At 46.9% G+C, this 21,703-nt stretch overlaps 1 protein-coding gene across 2 annotated transcripts in view; it reads right to left on the bottom strand.

The window, feature by feature from the left end:
• Nucleotides 1-20,798: 20,798 nt before the first annotated feature.
• LOC149367119 (beta-1,3-galactosyltransferase 5-like) overlaps nucleotides 20,799-21,703 on the bottom strand; it is a 41,007-nt gene continuing 40,102 nt past the window's right edge. For both annotated transcript variants that reach the window (XM_089554275.1, XM_089554270.1), the window contains one exon: nucleotides 20,799-20,958. In XM_089554275.1, the coding sequence (XP_089410401.1) occupies nucleotides 20,829-20,958 (130 nt within the window). In that variant the 3' untranslated portion in view covers nucleotides 20,799-20,828. The remainder of the gene's footprint in view (nucleotides 20,959-21,703) is intronic.

Below are 21,703 nucleotides of genomic sequence, written 5' to 3'. Positions count from 1 at the left end.
GAGCAAAAAAAAAAATGCAAGCTTACCGAGGGGAGATCCGCGGATATATTGATTGTTACAGTGGAATCTTTTAATATACGAAAAATTTCGTTCATAAACAATTTCCCGTTGGAATGTGTGCTCGTCCAGACAATTAGGGCCTTCAAGCATTCTAAAAATGATGTTAATTTAGACATGAAGAAGGTGAACAAACACTTTTTTAAGCTTTCACCACCATTAAAAAGCCTTCGAGCTCTTGATTTTCGAATGTCGAATGAAGAACACACCACTAGAGAAAGATTTTGCGGTAGCTGTACGAACAGCAGAAGAAGAACCTTGTAACCCACACAAACGCATAAAAAAAGTAAGGTAGTGGCATAGTGAAAACGTTGGAGCCAATGGCGTTTTGTGGAGGTCATGTTTTTTGTAGAGAACTTGCAGATGAACGCACTCGGGAGTGACAAGTTGGGAAGGGGTGCAAGCGATGATTGAAAAAACCTCAAGGCGCTTCGTCACTCTTACCTGCTATTAAGCGGTGCTCGGACATTAATGACGCATGGCTTTAATGGTGAAGGAAGGGTAAAGCCCATACCTTTAGTGCATGATGAAATGATACTTCACCCATAATTATCGCAGTGATCCACAACTTTTCCAAGCCGAACACGTTGAATTTCACCCAGTACTTTTGAACCGAATTCTGATGATTCACGACCAGGGTGGCTTACTTTATTCCCTCAAAGGCATCGTCATCATCATCATCAGCCTGACTACGCCCACTGCAGGAAAAGGCCTCTCCCATGTCTCTCCAATTAACCCTGTCCTCCGACAGTTGCGGCCACTATATTCCCGCAAATTTCTTAATCTCATCCGCCCACCTAACTTTCTGCCGCCCCCTGCTACGCTTGCCTTCTCTTGGAACCCACTCCGTTACCCTTAAAGGGCCCCTGCCCACCCCGTGGTCGCAGACACTCTCTACCTCACTTTGAGCGAGCCTCCTCTCCTTCCATTCCCTCCTCGAAATTTTTCTCTCCCGCTCCTCGTCGAGTAGGCTCGGCAAGGCAAAATCACCCCTTCTTTCTCCGATGTAAGCCGGAGGCGTGGTGTCTGTGGAGTGCGTCACAGGGGCTACGTCATGGCCCCGCCTTCAATAGAATCCTTTTCTTGGTTTTTGCTGCTGGGTCTGTTCGAGGGGAGGGGGGGGGGCGCTGCGGGCGCGCACACTGAACGATCGAGAGGCGCGATCGGCTCGACCACCTAGATTTGTTAGCGAGCGCATCCTTTCATACATCTGTTTGTCATTCCCAGTTAGCGAGCCACCTTTTCATTTTTTTTTAGGCCTCCCCACCGCTTCACGAGCGGAGGGGCGGAAGTCGGTTCTGTTCGAAACACACGGCGAAGTGCGGGCCCGGCAACCGCCCGTTTGCTTTTCTTCATGTGTGTTTGTGTTCTGCGTGTTTGTGTCTTTTCTCCGCTCCGAAGCCCATGTCGTTCATTGGAGTCAAGGCGTACGCAAGATGCTCGAGATAAGCCGTGTGTGTGCGGAGCGGTCAAGTGGGCGAGCGAGGGAAAGGCTCTGCTGCACTACTAATTAAAACCTTGTTTTGGGGGGCTTGCATAGAAGAAAAAAAACTGAGAAGGGAGCGCGCACGCAGAGCGCCTCGTGACTTGATCACGGCGGGGGGGGGGGGGGGGGGGGGGGGCGAACCAACTCCCTCAGTTTTACTATTTTTTTACTTTTTATCGCTAGGGTTCAAGGCTGTCGCCGCACGCTCCCTCCGCAGTTTTTTTTTTTGTTCCTTCATGCGGGTTTGTAGGCATGAGCCAGAACAGAAGGCGCTGCGGAAAGCGTTGTGCAGACGACGCGACGCCAAGGCTACGCCCAACCTTCTCCCGTCAGTCAGAACGATGCACCAATGGAGTGCCTTTAGCGAAAGTAACCCCCCATTACGTCAACGGGGTTCATAGTAGTGGGCCGGGCCCGTTTTTGTTGAAGGAAAGAACGAGCGGGCTTTGATTTGAATTTTCGCAGCTTTTCGGGGCGCGCATGGCTCTAGTATTTCGCAGAGGTTATCTTCGATGCCTCATCTATGCAGTGGGCTTGTTTTTCAAAAATGTCCGGACCCTGGGCAGTGGCCCTTTAAGGACCAGCGGTTATCTTGCCTTCGAATTACGTGCACTGCCCAAGTCCACTTCTTCCTCTTGATTTCCACTAGGATGTCGTCTACCAGCGTTTGTTTCCTCACCCACTCCGCCCGCTTCAACAATTTGGACTACAAGAATTTTCATCACACATGCAAAGAGCGGTGAATGCAGGAACGCGGAAAAGTTGCAGAGTGAAAGTGGCTTATGCAAACCAAAACAGACTATTGTGATGAGGCGACTGCTTGAACATTTTGTAGCCCTCCGCGCGGAAATCATCAAACTCGCCCAGCTCTCAACATTTGCGTGATTGGCACTTCTTCCATGACAGAACAGTCTAAGGAATAACGAAGCGTACTGTGCTGGCCTAAGTGAAGAAAAGTTAAAGTTCGTGCTTTTGTCATAAATCAAGGAAAATGAAGGCAAGAAACGAGTGAACTACGGTGGTTAGCAATACAGAGTAGTTAATTTTTTTTTCATCTAGTTCGCGTAGTTCTTTATACCCCCCCCCCCCCCCCCCCCCCCCGCACACACACACACACACACTGCCAAATATCCGCCATTTCATTGATAGCAGCGCTTCGATGCAGTTTGTGTCTAGTTTCAACTCTCACTGTTGCCATTGTTTCGCCAACCTGCAGCAATAAACCACCCCGCTTGCATATGATGTGACTGTAATCGTTGTTGATGATGATGGTGATTATGTCATCAGACTTTATGGTACGTAGTTCTGTTGCGCACGGGTTGCAGAAACCAACTTCTTCCGCGTTAATTTTGCCGTTATAAGTTAACATAGTGTAACGTTATCAGTTAACATGATGTTAACCTACTGAGCGGCGAGGGTAGGGAAATGAGGGGGCTCGTTATGCAACACACAATACTTAGTAGTGAAGCTTGTTGGGCTAGTTGGTGAAACGACATAGTCAAGATAACTTTGCGCAATGCACTTGCGCAAATACAGCTGCAAGTTTGCGGTCATGTGAGTGTGCGTGGTTCCGCCTCGTATTTCGTCGTGCTTTGCGCAAAGTTTTTCTTGAATATATACAAAAAAGGAAGCCAGCAGTGAGCAAAACCAAGAAAGCAGAGACCAGTTGTTTCTATTGTTTTAATTTGTGGTGCTTATAAATGAAAAATTAGTAGTGCAATCATTTGTTTCTTGCCTTAAATTGACTTGAAACAAAAAGAAAAAACAACCAGATGCTGCCGTGGAGTTGAAAGTAGACGAAAAAACAACCATATGCTGCCAGTGGGATCAAAGTGGCAGCGTATGGTTGTTTTTTATTCATCGGAGTTAATGTACTTTCAGGCAAAAAATGGTTACACTACTAATTTGCCATTTATGAACACCACGAGCTTGAAAAAACAGAAACAATCCTGCTATGCTTTTTTTGGTTTCGGCGAGTGCTGGCTTCTTTAATAAGAATAGCGTTAGCGTAGAGCTTTAGGGGGTACAATGGCAAGATCGATGCGCCTTTTCATTTGCCGTATTTCATGAATTTCTGAGGCGAGCTCTTCTAGTAGCTTCTGCAACGTTATGTAGAATCGGTTCGCGAGATGTGACCAGTCGTATCAGGAGACACGTCAGCATGCCATCACAAGTCATTGTGTACCTCCTGGATCGTTAGGCACCTGTAATGGCATGGTGTTTTATTTTTTTAATAACGGTGCCCGGAATAGTGCTGTTCGAGCTCCGAAGATTTTTTTAATAATTTCCAGTTCACTGCACACGTCTATGCAAATAGACTTTAATCAAAATCGTTCACTTCAATCAATATTTTTGCTGAGTTTAGGAATTGTTGGTTTGGGCGACTTACTTTCTTGGACAGCTTTGCTTGGGAACCAATGCGTCTTTGTTAATGAGGGGACGACTGCGCATAACCTGCAATTTGTCCTGGAGATGCAAAATTTCTCGCATTCGCAAGCCATTTAATGCTCTAATTGGATTTATTGCCTTGCCTTTTCAGAACGACCAGCGGCCATAAATACCCCCTTCAGGATTGGTGCCTTAAAAAGTACGTAGAACCCAGGTTCTCACTGGTTTGATTTCGGAGGTCAAAGAATCCTAGATTGACGACTTAGACACGACTTAGTTTCTAACCTTTATTTTCTGGCCGTTTATTACCTTATTGGCACTGGAAGAATTTGCAAAAAAGTGGAAATTTAAGCGAGTTGGTAAGGATTTATTAAGTTGTGGCCATGGTGCAAGTACACGCAAAAAGTACACTAAAACAGTCCCCACAGTCGAAGAGGAATCACAAACGTTAGGCTTTTCTGTTAAGATCACTGCGTCAAGCACTGCGTCCAGCAATAACAACGATGGCTTACTCACACATTTATCACCGCATTTTCTTTCATTTCATTTATCCCCGCCTTTCTTTTTATAGCGAAAGCTCTACATTGATTGTAAAACATTTTATTCGCCGGGAAGAGCTTGGCAAGAGGTCGCGTTAAGTGGTCGAGAGTACATAGCCCTCGACGACTTTGTCAGCCCACTCCACCGCCAAAACTTGCGTTCTGGGGTCAGAGCTAGCCAGCACGGTCTCCCACCGCTCGAGAGAAGGAGCTGTAACTAGATCACCCGGAGGTGGCTCTATTTTGCAGTCCCACAGGATGTGATCGTAGGTAGCACGTTGGCCACAGTGTTTGCAGTTTGGGTTGTAAAGATCTGGATAAATGTGCGCGAGGAGTGATGGGGTGCGTATCGATCTCGTCTGTAGACGACGCCACGTAACCTCTTGTTCTTTAGTAAGTCTTTTGTCTGGAGGGGGGAAAATTCTCCTCTCTAGTTTAAAATGATTGGTGAGATCATGATATGTGATCATGGAGTCCTTCGTGAAATTCAGGGAGCCAGACTCATCCACTGCCCGGTCGACGAAACCTCGGGCTTTATTGTGGGCTGCCTCGTTCCCCGGATTCCCGAATGGGCTGGGACCCATATCAATTGGGAATAATTTGGTGAGAATTTGGTTACGTTAAGGATTCTAAGGGAGATGTTTGTAATTCGCCCTTTAGCGAAATTATTGATACCCATTTTGGAATCGCTGAAGATGATGCTCCCTTGGGTATGCGCTAGGGCGAGGGCTATAGCCGCCTCTTCTGCCGTTTCAGAGGATTTCGTTTTGATTGTCGCCGAGACGATGTGGTCACCATTCTCGTTCACAACCACAATTGCAAAGGCATTGGTATTTTTGTATTCTGCCGCATCTACATAAAGTGTTCCAGCGCACTGTCTGTATTTGTTATGTAAGGCTTTGGCTCTTGCTTGTCTTCTACCCTCATGGTGTACGGGGTGCATGTTTTTGGGGAGTGGTTTGATTAGTAGGGCCGTCCTATAGTCGCGGGGTAAGTCTACTTTAGCATCGTTATTCGTAGGTTGAAAGTTAATTCCGAGCCTGGTAAGAATACTCCGGCCAGTTCTGGAATTGGCTAATCGCGCTGTTTGAGCCATTAAATGGGCTTCTTTCAGTTCGTTGTAGGTGTTATGTATTCCTAACCTCATAAGCCTTTCGGTTGAGGCATTTAGTGGGAGTCCTAACGCAGCCTTATAGGCCTGCCGTATCATACTATCCAATTTGTCCTTTTCTGCTTTCGAAAATTTGAGATAAGGGGTGGCATAGAGTATCCTGCTTAGCGCAAAGGCCTGCACTAGTCGGCATAAATCTCTTTCCCTCACCCCTTGTCTGCGGTTAGCTATGCGGCGGATTAATCGCGCCGTCGCTTCTACCGTGCGTTTTAGCTTAGTGAGTGTGTCAGTATTCTTTCCATTCGTTTGTAAATACAACCCCAGTATTCTCATGGTCTGTACCTCTTTGACAGATCGTCCATTAACATAGACGTTTATTTGCGGGGGGGATGTCGTGGTACGCCTAGCTCTTTGTTTACGACGGATCACGAAGAGTTCAGATTTTTGCTCAGAACAAGTGAGGCCGGATTCCCATGCGCATGCCTCAATGATGTCCACTGCTGCTTGGAGTGTGTCTTCTATGTAGCCTTCGCATCCTTTGGTTACCCAAAGTGTGATGTCATCTGCATAGAACGTGTGATGTAGGTCTGGTATTTGTGCCAGTTTGGGGGGAATTTTGATGAGGGAGAGGTTAAAAAGGAAAGGGGACAGGACGGAGCCCTGTGGCGTTCCTTTACTTCCTAGTGTGATTGGGGCAGACTCTATTGTTCCGACCGTTATCACTGCTGTTCTGTTAGTGAGGAAGGATCGGATGTAGTTGTACGTCCTTTCTCCGGGGTTGATTTCTGACAAGTTTGTCAAAATGGCTTTGTGGGTGACGTTGTCGAAAGCTTTAACAAGGTCTAAACCCAATATTGCTTTCGTTCCTGTTCCCTCGTCAGCTTCAATTATGTCCTTGTTAAGCTGCAAGAGTATGTCCTGGGTAGATAGTTGGGCCCTGAATCCTAACATTGTTTCAGGTAGGAGGTTCATGTCCTCCGCATAGTTTTGGAGCCTATTGAGGATGACATGCTCCATGAGTTTGCCTAGGCATGATGTTAATGAAATTGGGCGTAGATTCTCAGTGCTGAGTTTCTTACCCGCTTTAGGAATAAAAGTGATTTTCGCGTGTTTCCACTCTGGTGGTATGTTGCCTGCATGCCAGTATTTGTTCATAAGGTCTGTAACCTCCGCGATCGACGTTGCGTCTAAGTTCCTGAGAGTCTTATTTGTTACTTTGTCTGGTCCCGCCGCAGATGTTGTCCGCAGTTTTCCAATTGCGTACCAGACCTCTGCGTCTGTGATGTCTGCGTCTAAATTTGGATTTGGAGTCCCCCGGTAGTCTGGTTGAGTGGTACCATCATCCGTGTTTAGATAACGTTCTGCTAGCTCTTTGATTAGGTCTTCAGTTGTACCCTCATATTTATGTATGAGTCTGTACAGTTGACTTTGTTGCACGGGACGTGTTTGTTCTGGGTTGAGCAGGTGTCTTAGAAGATGCCATGTCTTCTTATTTCCGAGCTGTCCATTGACGCTTTCACATATTTGGTTCCATTGTTGTGTTTGGAGAGTAAGTGTATGTTCCTCGATTCGCCTCTCGATTTCAGCGATCTTTTTGCGTAGTCGCTTGTTGTGTTTTTGCTTCTTCCAGCGTTTTTGGAGACCTTTTTGTGCCTGCCACAGGTGTAACAGCTTTGAGTCTGCAATCTGCTCCTCCTTCTCAACTGGCACCACAACGCTAGTGGAGCTGACATCCTCATTCAGGGAGATAACCCAGTCGCTAAGGTTAGAGATCTCCTTTGGAGCTGTTTTGTCGCGAAGTTGCCTGAACTTGTCCCAATCCGTGGTTCGTATTTCTTTTGCTTTGTTTTTAAGTTTTGTCGTGGGGAAGGTGATGCTAAGGATGAAGTGATCACTACCAAGGTTTTGCCCGGTGTTGACCCACTTTGCGTCCTTGACGTTTTTAGAGAGGGATAAGTCTGGAGATGTGTCGACACATACACTGTTACCCATGCGTGTGTGGTCGCTCGGGTTGTTTAGCGTTGTGAGCCCTAGTGACTGTATGATTTGCCAGAGCAGGTTCCCTTTCGGAGTTGCTTTGGTATATCCCCATGCTGGGTGTTGAGCGTTGAAGTCTCCCACAATTATTAGTTGAGCCCCAGCAGCCAGCTTTACTGTGTTTATCAACAAGTGTGGGAGTCCATTGCCTTTGTTTCTGGGCGGGTTGTATACATTAAGGATGAAGAGATTTGAGTCTCCTTTTTGCCTTGGTACTATTTCAAGTAGGGTGTAATCTTCTTCCGAATCATTTATAAAATGTTGAATTGCGGTGATATTTCTATGCACCAGAGTGGCTGTGAAGGAGCCGGCTGCGCTACTAGTATCATAATGAGGTGGCAGATATGCTTTATAGCCTGGCAGTGTAGCCCTGCCGCTAGCTTCTTGCAATGCAATCACGTCTGGGGTTGGAACAGACGGTGCTTGTTGGATGTGGAGCTGCAAGTGGGCCCGCTTGCGGCGGAAGCCTCTGCAGTTCCACTGCCAAATTTCAAATTTTTGGCGTGGTGCCATGTTGGGTTATAGATGGTTGTGGCGTCGTGGACAGATCCAAGATGGGGGGTAGGCGGGCCTCGATAGTTGTAAGCCTATCCATTATTTGCTGCATGCAGGTGGCTATTTGGGATACCTGTCCCTCTAGTGTTGCAAAGCGCATATCTATCTCAGCAAATTTGGTAGTAACGAGGCCTTGGAAGGTTGCTTGTTCTGTTGATATAGCGCTAGTTCTCTCTGACAGAGTATTGATGTCTGCCCTGAGTTTGGTAGGCGCTTTCGACGGCTGCGGGGTGTCGGCTTCCGAAGCCTCGGCCTTTCTTTTGGATTCCTCGCCTTCTTTTGTAGGAAGCGGTCTTTTAGTTGCTATTCTGGCGTCTGTGTCCGTCGCGTTATGGGCCGAAGACTGGGACGCGGTGGAGGGAGTGTGGCAAATGGCGTCCGTTTCCATCGCATTATTGGTCGAAGCCTGGGACGCGGTGGGTGGCGTTCTAGCCGCAGTGGCATTCTGTACCTGATGCGCTTGTAACAGGCGTTTAATGTCAGCCAACTCTTTTTTAAGGCTGGCAATTTCTCTGTCTCGGGATTGTAGTTGGATCTGAAACTCCTTCTCTCGAGCGTCAATAGATTGGGAGGCCTCTGCTGGCCAGCTCACCTTTTTATTGGAGCGGCTATCGCTGCGTCCGCGGCTCGAGCTTCTCTTGTCGTTCCCTGGAGGGTTCCCCAGGGGCAGGAAGGAGCTGGAGTTGTTCCGGCTGCGGCTGCCTCCTTTTCCGGTAGCACCCTGTTCCTTCTTCCTGGGCCTAGATTGGTGTCCGTGGAGTGATGAGTCGTTGTCCCCTTGCTTGGGTGCCTGGTTGCCATGGGGCGTTCCTTGTTTGTTCTTGGTGATCAGCCGGAATTTGCAGTTCCGGCTGCCTGTGTTGTGGCCCCCGTTGCAGACGATGCAGACGGGTTGGCAGGTTGGCTGTTCTCCCTCAGGTGGAGGCGAGTGATTTTCTCCGCAGCGGCGGCAAAGGTTCGTTGTAGGTTTGTAGCAGACGTCGGCCCGGTGTCCTACCCTCCTGCAGTTGTAGCATACTTCATGTTGCTCCCTGAAGGGGTGGACCCGAAAGACGCCGCACTGATAGATTACTTGGCTGGGTAGCTTCTTTCCAAAAAAGGTGATTTGTATTGTTCTGGACTGTCCGATCCTTCTGGCATCCACAACTTCTATTCCTTCGTTTCTGTTTCCGAAGCCTTGGCGAACCGCTTCGGGCGAGTCTCCCGCGTAGGCGTTGTAAATGACCCCTTTTACCGAGTCTTCGGGCGCCGCCACGTACGACGTAACGTTGTAGGTTTTACCTTGGAGGTTCAGTTTTTCAATCTTGGCGTATGCAGTCGCCCGTTGACGATCGGGCGTGCATAGCGTGAAGGTGTTGTTGGCCGTATTGACTCTGATAATGTCTTCATTCTTCACCGTATCATACGGCAGCCTGGACACCTCGCAGGCGCAGAAGAGTAGTAGTCCGGGCGCAAAGTCCCTCAGATTCTAACCTTGTGGTCGGCAGACGATTTTGTAGTCATCGGTCGGTAAGCGCGGGAGAAGTGCTTTCTTGCTGAGTGCAAGTAGCTTTTTCCCGTTCTTTCGCGATGGAAAATTGGAATTAGACTTGCCTTGGCGGTGCCCCTGCGCAGGCTCGTCGTCGGTTGATGCGGGCCCTTTATTCTTCAGGCCTCGTTGTCGGTCGCGGTACCGAAGAATGGTTTCCCATTTTCCGTCCTCGAGCTCCGATGCTGATATTTTCTCGCCTTCCACGGCGTACTCCATCTTTGCAGGTCCCTGGGAGCTCAGTTCCCGGCGGAGAGGTGACGAGCTAGGTCGAGCTCGATGGCTAGGCCGGCAGTCAGCCGGCAATATGCCTAGGTGTCCGTAGATTGGCAAAATCCGGCTTCAGCAGGCACTGGACAATGGCCCGGATGTCGTCCAAAATATTCAAGCCCGAAGGCTGACGCTTTCTGCCGAAAAGTGGCTTCGAGGCAGGAGCCCATGCGAGACACGTCAGCACAGCTCCGTCCTCTTCCTCTTTCTCGAAAGCTCTACATCTAGAGGCAAACTCCCAAGGTCAAATGTGGCGCGAGTTTGACCTACAGCCGGCGGAGCGGAGGTGTGTCCTGTGACGTCACGCACGTCACGCTGCGGAGAGGCGTCGTGGCTGCGCTCGCTCGGAGCCTCGCCGCTTCAGTACCACGTGACTAGCGGGGATTTAACCGCTGCTTCACCGGCGCTGGTCGCTCAGTCTCGCCATGGACGAAGCGCGTGTACTGTTCGCTTCAGGCGCCAGGCTAACTATGCTTAACAGAGCTATCACTCGTATAACTATGTTCAAGCCGTGCTTAAACCAGCCTAATTTTTTCTTCTGCGTGTCCCTACTGTGGTGCCACAACATAACGGCTCGAAGGAATACTTCGAGCAACTGGAACTTCAACGTCAGAGGCGGTAACCTGACCGGAAATGCGCTTGGAAGCTCGCATTTTCACAATGACTACAGTGAACAAGAAACACAGAATAGTGGAGACGCTGTTCCCGCTTGTATGACGAACGTGAACTTCGTGGTCGACAGTGCAGAGGGCGCTACTTTGTCCTTGTCGACCAACACCACTCGTCATGGCGTTGGTCGTGCGCTGCGACGTAAAATTTTGCGTCTTAGTGGGTTATTTGTGCTGGATTAACCTTTGCAAAAGCCGCCGACATCATTAAGAAACTATAGCGCCTAGCTGGAGACATACGATACAAAAAAATAAAATGATAGCGTTGCGTTGGCAGTCGTGCTTTCTTACTGGAATAGGCGTCCCTCCTGATGCCAGAGACCAGAGATTTCAAAGTTCTGTACAGAAAGCGCTTCGCAGCGAGGGTGCCACCATGCCTATATGTTAAATGGAGACTCCACGGAGACAAGGCTGCGCTACGCGCATCCCAGTTCCACTCCGCGCCAACCGTCGAAAAGGGATCAGGAGCTCCCCGTCTAGCGCCGAGTGGAACAATTTCAGGCCATGCAGACGACAGTTTTGGGTGTGCCGCCCGATGCTCCGATTGTTGTAAACCGGTTGCCGCTCTTGAAGCATGGGTGCGGGCGCAATTTGTATGTACAGTCGGGGTCACAAGTCTCTGACCCCTCTTCTACATGTTCCGAACTGCGCAGAACTAGTGTTCCTGTACGCCGAACTGCATGCGGGCGCCACCTGACGGTGCATTCCTGGTGCCGAGAGTGGCCCACTGCTCTGGTCTCGACACAAGGAGTTCACCGGCAGGTGGCCCCCGAATTCAGTGTGGCATGGTTCGGAACTTGTAGGGTGGGGTCAGACACTTTTGACCCCGACTGTACGTCGTGCATCAGCGCCGCGCTCGGTGCTGCTCACACCTCTCGTCTCGCGTCTCGCGCGCATGCGCAGACCGGCTCTGGCAAACGCGCGTGCGCTAGTCGTGACGTGTTCTGACGGGAGCTCTATGTTGCGTCACTAGAACTCGGGCCCGCACGGAGCGTCTTGTGGCCTCCGCTACGAGGAACAGTCCGGCAAGACCCCACTCTCCGACTTCGTTGTGTAGAAGAATATATATGTTTTATTTATTTTAAAAATGAGTTTCAAACTCGAAATGGCTTGAGAGCTCTGTCGAAGTGTTAAGAAAGCACAAAGTAACTCGCCGAAGGATCGGAAAAAAAAGAGAGATTTGATTTCTTATTTTAGATGTAGGATACGATCAAGCTTAATAAGAAGCCTGTAAATCAGGCAGTGCTAGCTTGTTTGTACTTCATAAGGCTGTAACAATGTATAAATCGACGATGGCCAGATAACATGACGTCATAAACGCTTGTTGCCTTTTGTCTTCTAGCCATCGATATTTTCGCTTTTTTACTACAGTAAGAACGAGAACAATAACAAACTCCACAGTTCTCACTCTGTTCCATGTATCTTTCGCAGACGGCTGCAGAGAACTATAAAATTTTAACCGTTGTGTGCCGTTTGAATTCGGCTTCAAGGAAACAGAAGCCTGGGTGGAAATTTGGAGAGAAATATCCATATTCTGCATTTCAATGCTAGAAAAACGAGTCGCGTAAATAAGACAATCCAGGCAGAAAGCTTTGGTCTTATTTCAATATCTTTGTCTATTAATCCGGGATATTGAAAAGTTTCTTGGTTTCATTTATTTTTTTTAACGCGGTAGCGTTAGAGGCCCCGTTACGCAGAAATTCGGCGTCGGCGTTGTCGGCGTTGCGCGCGATAAACACGGTGGCCCAGGTGGGCACCCCCGGAGAAGCAGTCTAGGTGGACTACCCAGGTCACGTGACCTTGTGGGGTCATTACAATCTGCCCACCGGGTTGTGAGAAAGCTGACCACACTGATAGGTGGCTGTTAATTTAATGGTTGATCAGGAGAGGTCGCTCGGGAAGAGCAACTTGGCAGCACCTGCCATCTCAGGGCAGTGGCGCATCCCTCAACCGCTGCACCATTACGTGGTGGGAGACTCCCAGGAATATAGGCATGCAAATTTGGGAATGACCAATTACGCATATAAGGGCATTAACTCATTAATATTATCGCTTCATATTCTTTAGGCGGCGCGCGGGACGAAATGCGGCATATAATCTTTCAGCAGGTATGACACAATAGATAACGCACGTACTACTTGTGCTCCAAGTCAATGCAGGCCAAGCATTGCAGCAATGACGATTTCAGTCATTGAGTAACATGAACCGGCTCGACTCCAAGTCGCTTTCAGAAAAACGATCGAGATTTGCGCTCCGGACCTAGGATGTTCCGCTGGTACCATCGTGCTCAAGAGACATTCAAATGTAAATAAGCGGGCAAACAGCTCACTTGCCCAGATTCGGAGAATTGCAGGGAAGTTATTCGAGCTCAGAGTTTGCGAAACGGGATTAACGTACGGGATGCGGCGGAGCCTGGCGCGCAGTATGACAACGCTGTATGATCTAGGCACGCCCTAACAAAAATTTTTTAGGCAGTCTATAGACTGCCCACAGACTTGAAGTTTGAAGTTTATTTTTATCACAAAGCAAAAATTGATACATGAGATGTGGTAGGGAAGGTGGGAAAAAAGCTACACATTAGTAGCTTGACTAGCCCCACCTCCCAATAACTGACAGCGAACGCTTCGGCAAAGGTTAGTAGCACAGAGTAGCGAACAAATATGACGACTGCTAAGCTAGTCTGCAAACAATAGACATCAAAATGCAAACAACTCTATTACATAAGGAATTGGAATGAACAGAGAAGTATTATCAAGCATTATACAAAAAGTGAATACAAGTCAAGTTTAGAAAGTGCGCGCAATTTCTCTATTGTGAGGTGGTATTTATTTAAAATCTGTGGAATGCTATACTGAACCATCTGAAATCCATAATTTGTGCGAGATCTTGGAAAATGCCACAGTTCTGTGTGCCTCATTAAGCGTAATGATGTGTTACTTTTCAAATTTCCCAATGTTTACCACAATGCCTATAAAGTCTCTGGACTCTCTGTAGACAAATACTAGAGAAGTCTGTAGGCAGTATAAATGGTACATAGAGTCTATAGACAATCTGTAGATTAATGGCCATACACTTTTAGTAGACTTTTGTTTATAGATAGTCTATAGACTATGAATAGACGGAAATAAATATCTATAGGAAGGCAATAGAGTCTATAAGAAGTCTATAGACCGTCTGTAGACCATTTTTATAAGGGAGATTCGAAACGTGTACCTGCGAAGAATATTGAGCGCGTAGGAACTTCAGTCACACTCTGTGTTACTCTGGATAGAAAGTGCTGGTGTGAACGCGGATTTACTGAATGGCTAATGAAGGCGTTTTGTGCTTTTGAATAGGCTATGCTAACTGGCGTTATCTCCGTGATATAACTCGCAACCACAGAATCGTGGTTTCCGGTTCGCCAGTTACGCATGTTTAAATGTAAAAATTTTGAGCTCTGCAGATGCTGTATGAGTGCGGACTATATAGCATTTTCGTTTTCATTAACGCCCACTTTAGCATATAGGCTGACCCAATTCTACGTACCGTTTGCGAACTGTGAAAAGCGTGCGGACTGTTCCCGAGAAACTACTAGAAAAAAATGCTTTTTTTATAAATTTTAGCAATTATTGTTTTGAATTTTGAGGATGGAAAGCGAATTGACACAATACTAACCATGTAACGCTATATACCGGATGTTTCATTTAAGACTTTACACAATTTTTAAAATAGGATTTTTGAGTTTGAAGACCCCTTTTCGGCACAGCGCTGTCAGCGGTGTAGAACATCAGCTAAGCCGTGCTAACTAGCAGGCTGGTTAGCGAATATTGCATAGTTAACTTTTGAAATATTCTTGTTGAGCTCCGTTAGGCGAGTTAAGTTCACTGGAGAGGTTGCTTTGCCTGAAAGCTTCTCCAAAGCGCATGTATTTGCCAGTGATGCAGCCAAAATTTGTTGGGCCACAGCGCCGAAGGTAATCGCGTTCTCGAAATACTAAAAACCGATATGGATATTACTTACGGTAGGCTACACGCCTCGCAAGACTTAAGGAGCCTAACATAAATGAATTTAAAAAAAAAAGAAAATCCCCTGTGCCCCTTGGTTTCTGTGGCTGTTGGCTTCTGTCATATTTACAACGAGCCCCTCATCCCCTTCCTTGTTTGCTTAATTGCTTAGCGAGGGCCTCGATTCTGGCAGCCTAGATGCCATAGGAAGCATAAGAGGGTTCTCACACAGCTTCCACCCTCTCCGTTTGATGACGTTCTACGTCACACCTGCGGTAACTCAGGACGTTCTACGTCCGCCGCTTATGAACGTGGGTGGCGCTGATGAACACTCTCAAGGTTAGGTTACTTGTAAACATAAATACCCCCGAAAGCAGAAGGTTTGACAGCCGTCGCCGTAGCTCAGAGGTAGAGCACCGGACGCGTAATTCGGAGGTCGTGGGTTCGGATCCCACCGGCGGCATGTGGTTGTTTTTTCTTCTGCTTTTCTAATCAATTAACTTTAAGCGATGACATATTCTAAATTGATCAACACCACAAAATAAATAAATGAATTTAAAAAAAAAAGAAAATCCCCTGTGCCCCTTGGTTTCTGTGGCTGTTGGCTTCTGTCACAGTTATAGATAAAAAGTTAACTATTCAATATTAGTGAACTGTATTCACATGTATTACATCGCTAGCAATGCCATGCCGAAAAAAGCGCTCTTCTATACAGGGTGCATATACGGGGTGAAACACCCTGTATATGCTTTGACATTTGCAGATTTTTAGCGATGAGCTAAAATATGTTAACGCGCCAACTTTAAGCTTTATAGTCCAAATTGCTAGTCTCACATTTTTCGGTGTTTAGTACCACATATCACTTTTTCTTCTCCTGTGGCTTTCACGGCAGTTAACCTTCACCTTCTCCGGAATAGTGCAGCTTCCTGAGAAGAGGATGGGGCTGCGAGCCCGGTTGTCGCTGCTATGCGCAAATTAAGCGACCCATGGTTGGAACGTGCTTAGATCCCCGCTTCGAGATTCCCCGTGGCTATCGTCCAGTGCCGATGTGACATGGTGAGAACTGGAGATTGCTCATTTCGTCGTTTTCATGCGCATAAGCGGATTGATGCGTATAAAAGAAGCTGTTTCGATCTGAAGGATGCTTTAGACAGGGGTGGTCAAAAGTTTCCAGGCCACAGAGTCTGCTTTTAAGCAGTATAGTCAAGAAATTAATAAAAACCCGAAGCTCCGAATTTCTATAGAGGGTAGGAGGAATGTCAATCCCTCCTCTGAGAACCTTGATCGCTTTATTGACATCTTAAGTGTTAGTATATACTGCTTAAAAGCAGACCTTGTGGCCTGGGAACTTTTGACTAGCCCTGTACTTCAATGAACTTCCCCGAATTCGTTCCAGGAACTGGAAATCACTGGAACTACCTCCCTGCCTTCATCGCTGAAATCACCGACAGTGGGAAATTCGAGGAAACTGCCGTCGATTTTGTGTGCCCCTTCTTTTATAATGGCTCCGGGCCCTTCGAGTATTGAAAATAAATACATAAATAAATAAGTAAATAAATAAGTAAATAAATCTGTTACCTCAAATTTGTGGCCATAACTTTAATTTCATTATTTATTTCCCATTACCAAGGATGGAGGAAGCCGAGGTAAAAGGTGCATGCAAGCAGCTTGAGGAACCCTCGACTCCCGTACGAGCAACAGCAGTGGAAGGCATACGCACACTCAATGGAGCATTTTCACACGGTGACAGCCCTAATGGATGCAATACAATGCAAGTAAAAACGTATATAACACGAAGATCACAAAGACTGATTGCTTTTAAAAAATAAATAATGATAATGCAGCGTGAAATGTATAGCAAGTAGTGGAACATATTGATTAAAGGTAAAATTTCATGAGCGATTAGAATTCTGACAGAGTTAGAGAATTTCCATGCGTTTATTGTGAAAAGTGTTTAGAAGTTTGGGTAGGCGACACGGAAGCATTTGAGCACCATAATTAGTTCAGGACCTGGCAACTTACCATATATGCGTATGACAAGTTAGTAACAACTTCGCCCCGGTTTCGCCAGGTTTAAAGGACAATTGCATCACTTTTTGAGAATTTCACAATATTCAAGGATTCAAATTGATATAAGCTGTAGGTGAAGCGTGCCAAGTTTTCTTGCACAAGAATTTAAAATAGTTACGTAATCGACAACTAAATTCTGCGCTTCTCCACAAAGCACCGTAGGACTGCAGAGAAGTTTAGTCTGACGTCACGGAAGGTAAGATTTCAAATTACCGCTGCCGTCAGCCACACCCTGCCATGTCTCGTTGTATGCTTCCAAGCAACGCGCGGTGGGCTTTGCCTTCGATTGCGTTGATTTTTTTTTTTTTTGCAAAGCAGGCGTTTATGAGTTGGAAATCTACCGATACCTTCGATGACGTCACCAGGCTCCCCTCAACTAGGTGATGTGTGCTGCGGAGAAGCTTCAAGGACATCGCGATTTTAGTCGGCGATTACGCCCCCATTTCAAATGCTAGCCCAAAAGTACTTCGCATGCTTTGCCTGCAAGTTTCACACATTCGAACATTTAAAGTTCGTCAATTTCTAGAACCTTTGCAGTTGAACTTCAAGCAACAGCCCAATACGGACTCCGCCAGGAAGGAATTGAACGGGCATATCTTCCCTGCTCAACAGGAAAGCGCAATGTGGAATTGTCGCTTGGGCTTTTTTGGCCATGTAAAGGATAGGTTCACTGAGAGACAAGCAGCAGCGCCCGTCAGTGTCAATCCTGTTGGTCCTTTTTAAGGCGAAAGCTTTAAACGGCTCATACTGTCGTCCGTTAACAAATTATGTCACGTGCATTTAACTCAAGAACTAAACAAGATAGAAGAAACCCAATGGTTGCATCAGATAGAAGAGGAAAAAACTAACCTAGACGCCACCTTTGATGACTGTAGAGTAATCAGTTAATTAATTATAGGCAAAATGCCGAAATCGCGTCGTAATAGCGCGGACGTCGATGTAGCCACCGGAATTGTGTGACGTCATATCCACCGCAAGTCGTCACGGCATAGTGAAAATTGTCAGAGAATGGTCGGAAGAACGCCGTATTTGTGTCAAATTGGATGGAGAAATGTGCAATTAAGCGTAATTTACACTTAGGATCCCCGAAAGATGTATAATTTGGGTATCGATATAGCCACGGGAACGGTGTGACGCCACGTCCACCGGAAGTTGTCACGGCATAGTGTTCTCGGCTTTCGGCTCTCAACACTTTAGTTGCCAAAGTGTCCTCGCAATTTTTTCGTTTGTCTTCGGCTTTTCGCGCTGCTGTGCTTGATCCACGTAGGCGCCGAGCCACCAAGTACTGTTGGTATGAAAAGAGCGAAAAATAGAAGAGATAAGGGTATTGTGTGTTTTTTTTTAAATCTCCACATTCTGCGCGTCCCATCTTTCATTTAGTTTCACTTTTTCATCATAGTATGATTTATTTCTAGATTTTTATTTATAGACACTGGAATCTCCTATATTTGAATTCTAGAAGTGCGGGAGAAAAACGAAAATTCAAAGACACATAACAATGGCGAAGCATAAATTAACAGTACATTTTGAATCAGAAAAAGTAAAAAAAATGTCCCTATCAAACATCATTAGCATGGAGGGTAGGAAATGATGTGACTGGTGATTTCGAAGCATCGATGTCACTAAAGTCATTACAGTCAATTGCAGTTCTCGGAAAAAATTACTTATAGCAGTTATGGAGTGACTGAAGTGGAATAATATTTAAAGCATGTCTTTGTCTGGTAGTATATTCGATTGCGGAGGAGATTATTCAAAAAGCTCGGTTTTATAGGGCAGTTTTATTCATTGAAATAAGTACTTAAGCTGGCGCCTTATATGGCTAATTAAGGCTGCGATTTGGGCTAATTCGTATTGATTCACAGTGAAAACCGCGCGGGACACATTGTTGGAAAATTAGCTCTTGGTAATAAGTCAGTAACTGAGTCTCGCTTAAAGCTGTTATAAATAAACCTTTATCCCTTCGACTGTACTTTTCCTAACTTGTTGATATTAGTTTTAGTATATTGGTCCCTGGTAACGGAAGCGTAATCTAGATTATGAAGAACAAATGGCTTGCAGGAACGATGACGACCCAAGGGAGCTGAAAGAACAACCTGTTGTTTGCAGTAGCAGTTACAGTGTCCTTGTGTTTAGTCAAGCTCAGGTTACTGTGGATCTGCATTCCAAGGTACCTATAGGCCCTCATCAGGCATATACGCGCTGCGAGCTGGTCTTCTGGGCCAGAGCCGTAGCCTTGAAGTGATCGTATTGGGAGGAAGGGTCAGGCGTCTTCAAAACTTCGTCGAGCTCGACAGCCACCTAAGGGAGAAGGTCGACGCGACGTGGATATACTTCACGCGTAGTGAAGTGATGCGCCGAAGGTCGAACACAGCTTCCACTTATGCGAACGACACGGCTGGGTTCGAGGCCAAAATGCCGGCAGTTGAACGTAGACGCTGGTGATATATCCTTCGAAGCCAGTGCATGAGCCGGGATCTGAAGCCTGGGCGCCAAACCCATGGCGGCGTTTGTCTGCGTCTATCACGTATGTGTTCAGCACGCTGCAGAGAGGCGGCGACTTCGTCTCCTAGATTTTAAGGCGAAAGCCTTTAATGGCTCATACTGCCGTCAGTTAGCATAGGGTATCTCACCTTTGGCAGCGTGTTAACTCAGGAACTAAAAAACATAGGAGGAAACGAACGGTTGCTTCAGATAGAGGAGGAAAAAATGAACCTTGAAACCAAGTTTGATGCCTGTAGAGCAATTAGTTAATTAATTATAGTCAGAAATGTAAAAATTGCGTCGAAATAACGCAGACGTCGATATAGCCACGGGAACGGTGTGACGTCACATCCACCGGAAGCCGTCATGGCATAGTGTCCTCGGCTTTCGCCTCTCAACACTTTAGTTGCCAAAGTGTCCTCGCAATTTTGTAAAACTGCTTGCTTGTAGTAAGTTATTTCCTTTAATTTTTTTTCTTTTTCAGCAACAAATTCCTTTTTCTCCGCACACTGCTCTACGCTTATTTTATTTTCTCATATTTTGTTTTTCACCCAAATTACTCCATGTAAATGCTTTTTTGCAGCTTTTATACTTCCTTCCTCCCCCTCGGCGGCACAATGGTATGACGGCACCATGGTATGAAGTCCCTTGGGACATTAAAAATGAACCAATACACAGTTAATCAGAAACGGTGGCTGGTTTGTTAAAGTCCATGAGAAGAAATGTGTAAACTACAAGTAAGAAATAAGAGGAACGACAGTCATAGATTAAATAGAAGTAAATGCCTTCTATGTTTCTTGGAATTGTACTTTTTTCAGCCACCCTTTTCCTTAAGTCCTTCACGCTATCAGCATTACTGACAACTGAGGATTAGCGCCGATTGTCTTCTCCTGGTAAACCTTCAAGCCATGTACAGTTGGACCATGCTATAACGAAGTTGAAAAGGCTCGGCGACAACTTCGTTATAGCCGTAGCTTTGTTATAGCCCTTCTGGACCGAGTTTCCAAGGGGAACCGTCATTACTTCATTATATACATTATTTCTTCATAAACCATTTCATTAGAACTAGATTTAACTGCAGTAGGATTCCCCTAGAGTGGCAGCCGAATCGCTACGCAGAAGGAAACTAGCTTAGTTTAGTTTATGAGGGTTTAACGCCCCAAAGCTACTCAGGCTATGAGGGACGCCGTAGTGAAGGGCTCCGGAAATTTCGACCACCTGGGGTTCTTTAACGTGCACTGACATCGCACAGTACACGTGCCTCTAGAATTTCGCTATCCATCGAAATTCGACCGCCGCGGCCGGGATCGAACCCGCATCTTTCGGGTCAGCAGCCGAGCGCCATAACCACTGAGCCACCGCGACGGCGAGTGGAAACGCTCGCGTACATTGACTCAGGCTTACCTTGGACAGCCTCGTGCAGTAATGGTTAATACTGACTTACCGACTATTCCTCATCACCCAAGTAAATAATTTAATGCGGCATTTAATAGTTTTTCTCTGGCATATAGAAAATAATACGAAGGAAAGAATGCATCCATATCTAGAAGGTTTATTGATAAAAAGAAACGCAACTTATAAAATGTTCAACTGATCTCATGTTCTCATGATCTCATCTCATCTCACTGCCGATCTCCAGCGCGGCGGAGGGCCGTTCACCATGGGACCGTAGCCCGGAGGTAGCTCGCGGGTTGGGTCGAGGCACATTCCTCTCGAATGCCGATTCCTCTCTGTGAAGCAGTCACAGCCAGGGAAGCAGTCCCGCCCTCTTCGTTGCGGAGTGCACTGATCCACGTAAACAAAGACAAGAAAATATGTCAAGGTTGTGGGGTTCTAATAGGGGAGGTATAAATACGTTTTCCCCGTTTAATCGCGGCTGACACAGTTCAAAACCGCGCGGACCCCACCCCGTGGTCGCGTACGCTACCGAGCGCACGCCGACCACGGCGGGCCTTGCTCTGAGGGAACAAAGGAACGACACACTGGGTGACACACACAAGGCATTTATTGCTACAACAACAATAACGCCAGCTCGCAACAAAATACGCTAATGAATCGAGGACGTCCGACTCGCCAGCACGGTTACGAGTGAACATTCGCCCACGCTAGGGCAAGGGGAAAACTCCGAGGCCGGACGGGACGAGCTGGCGGGAGCATGTTCCCACCACGAGGCCGCCACCGGCGAAGAGCGGAGCCCGCGTCGACACGTTTGAACGCGGTGAAATCCCGAGCCAAAGAGGGCCATCTCCCCGGCGCGCGCGCAGCAAACACGCCATCAGTGGCGCTCGTGTCGCTGCGACGCCGGCGCTCTCCCTTGTTAGTTAAAGTAACTAACACGGCTAAAGAGTGTGCATTGCGGGAAAGCGAACCACAGGGGACGAATCGAGGGTGAATTGCGGGGAAGCGAACCCCAGGGGAGGAGTAAAGCGCGTCCCCACAAGATTTACAAGTTTAGTTCTACAAGACTAAGTGAAACTCCAAACACGCCTACTTTGCGGGCTGCGAACCAGAAAGAGTGCATGAATTGCGT

The sequence above is a fragment of the Amblyomma mixtum genome, chromosome 1 (genome assembly GCF_055824585.1).
Source record: "Amblyomma mixtum isolate Tamu chromosome 1, ASM5582458v1, whole genome shotgun sequence".
Lineage (NCBI taxonomy): Eukaryota > Metazoa > Arthropoda > Arachnida > Ixodida > Ixodidae > Amblyomma > Amblyomma mixtum.
This window is presented reverse-complemented; position numbering and strand designations above follow the sequence as displayed.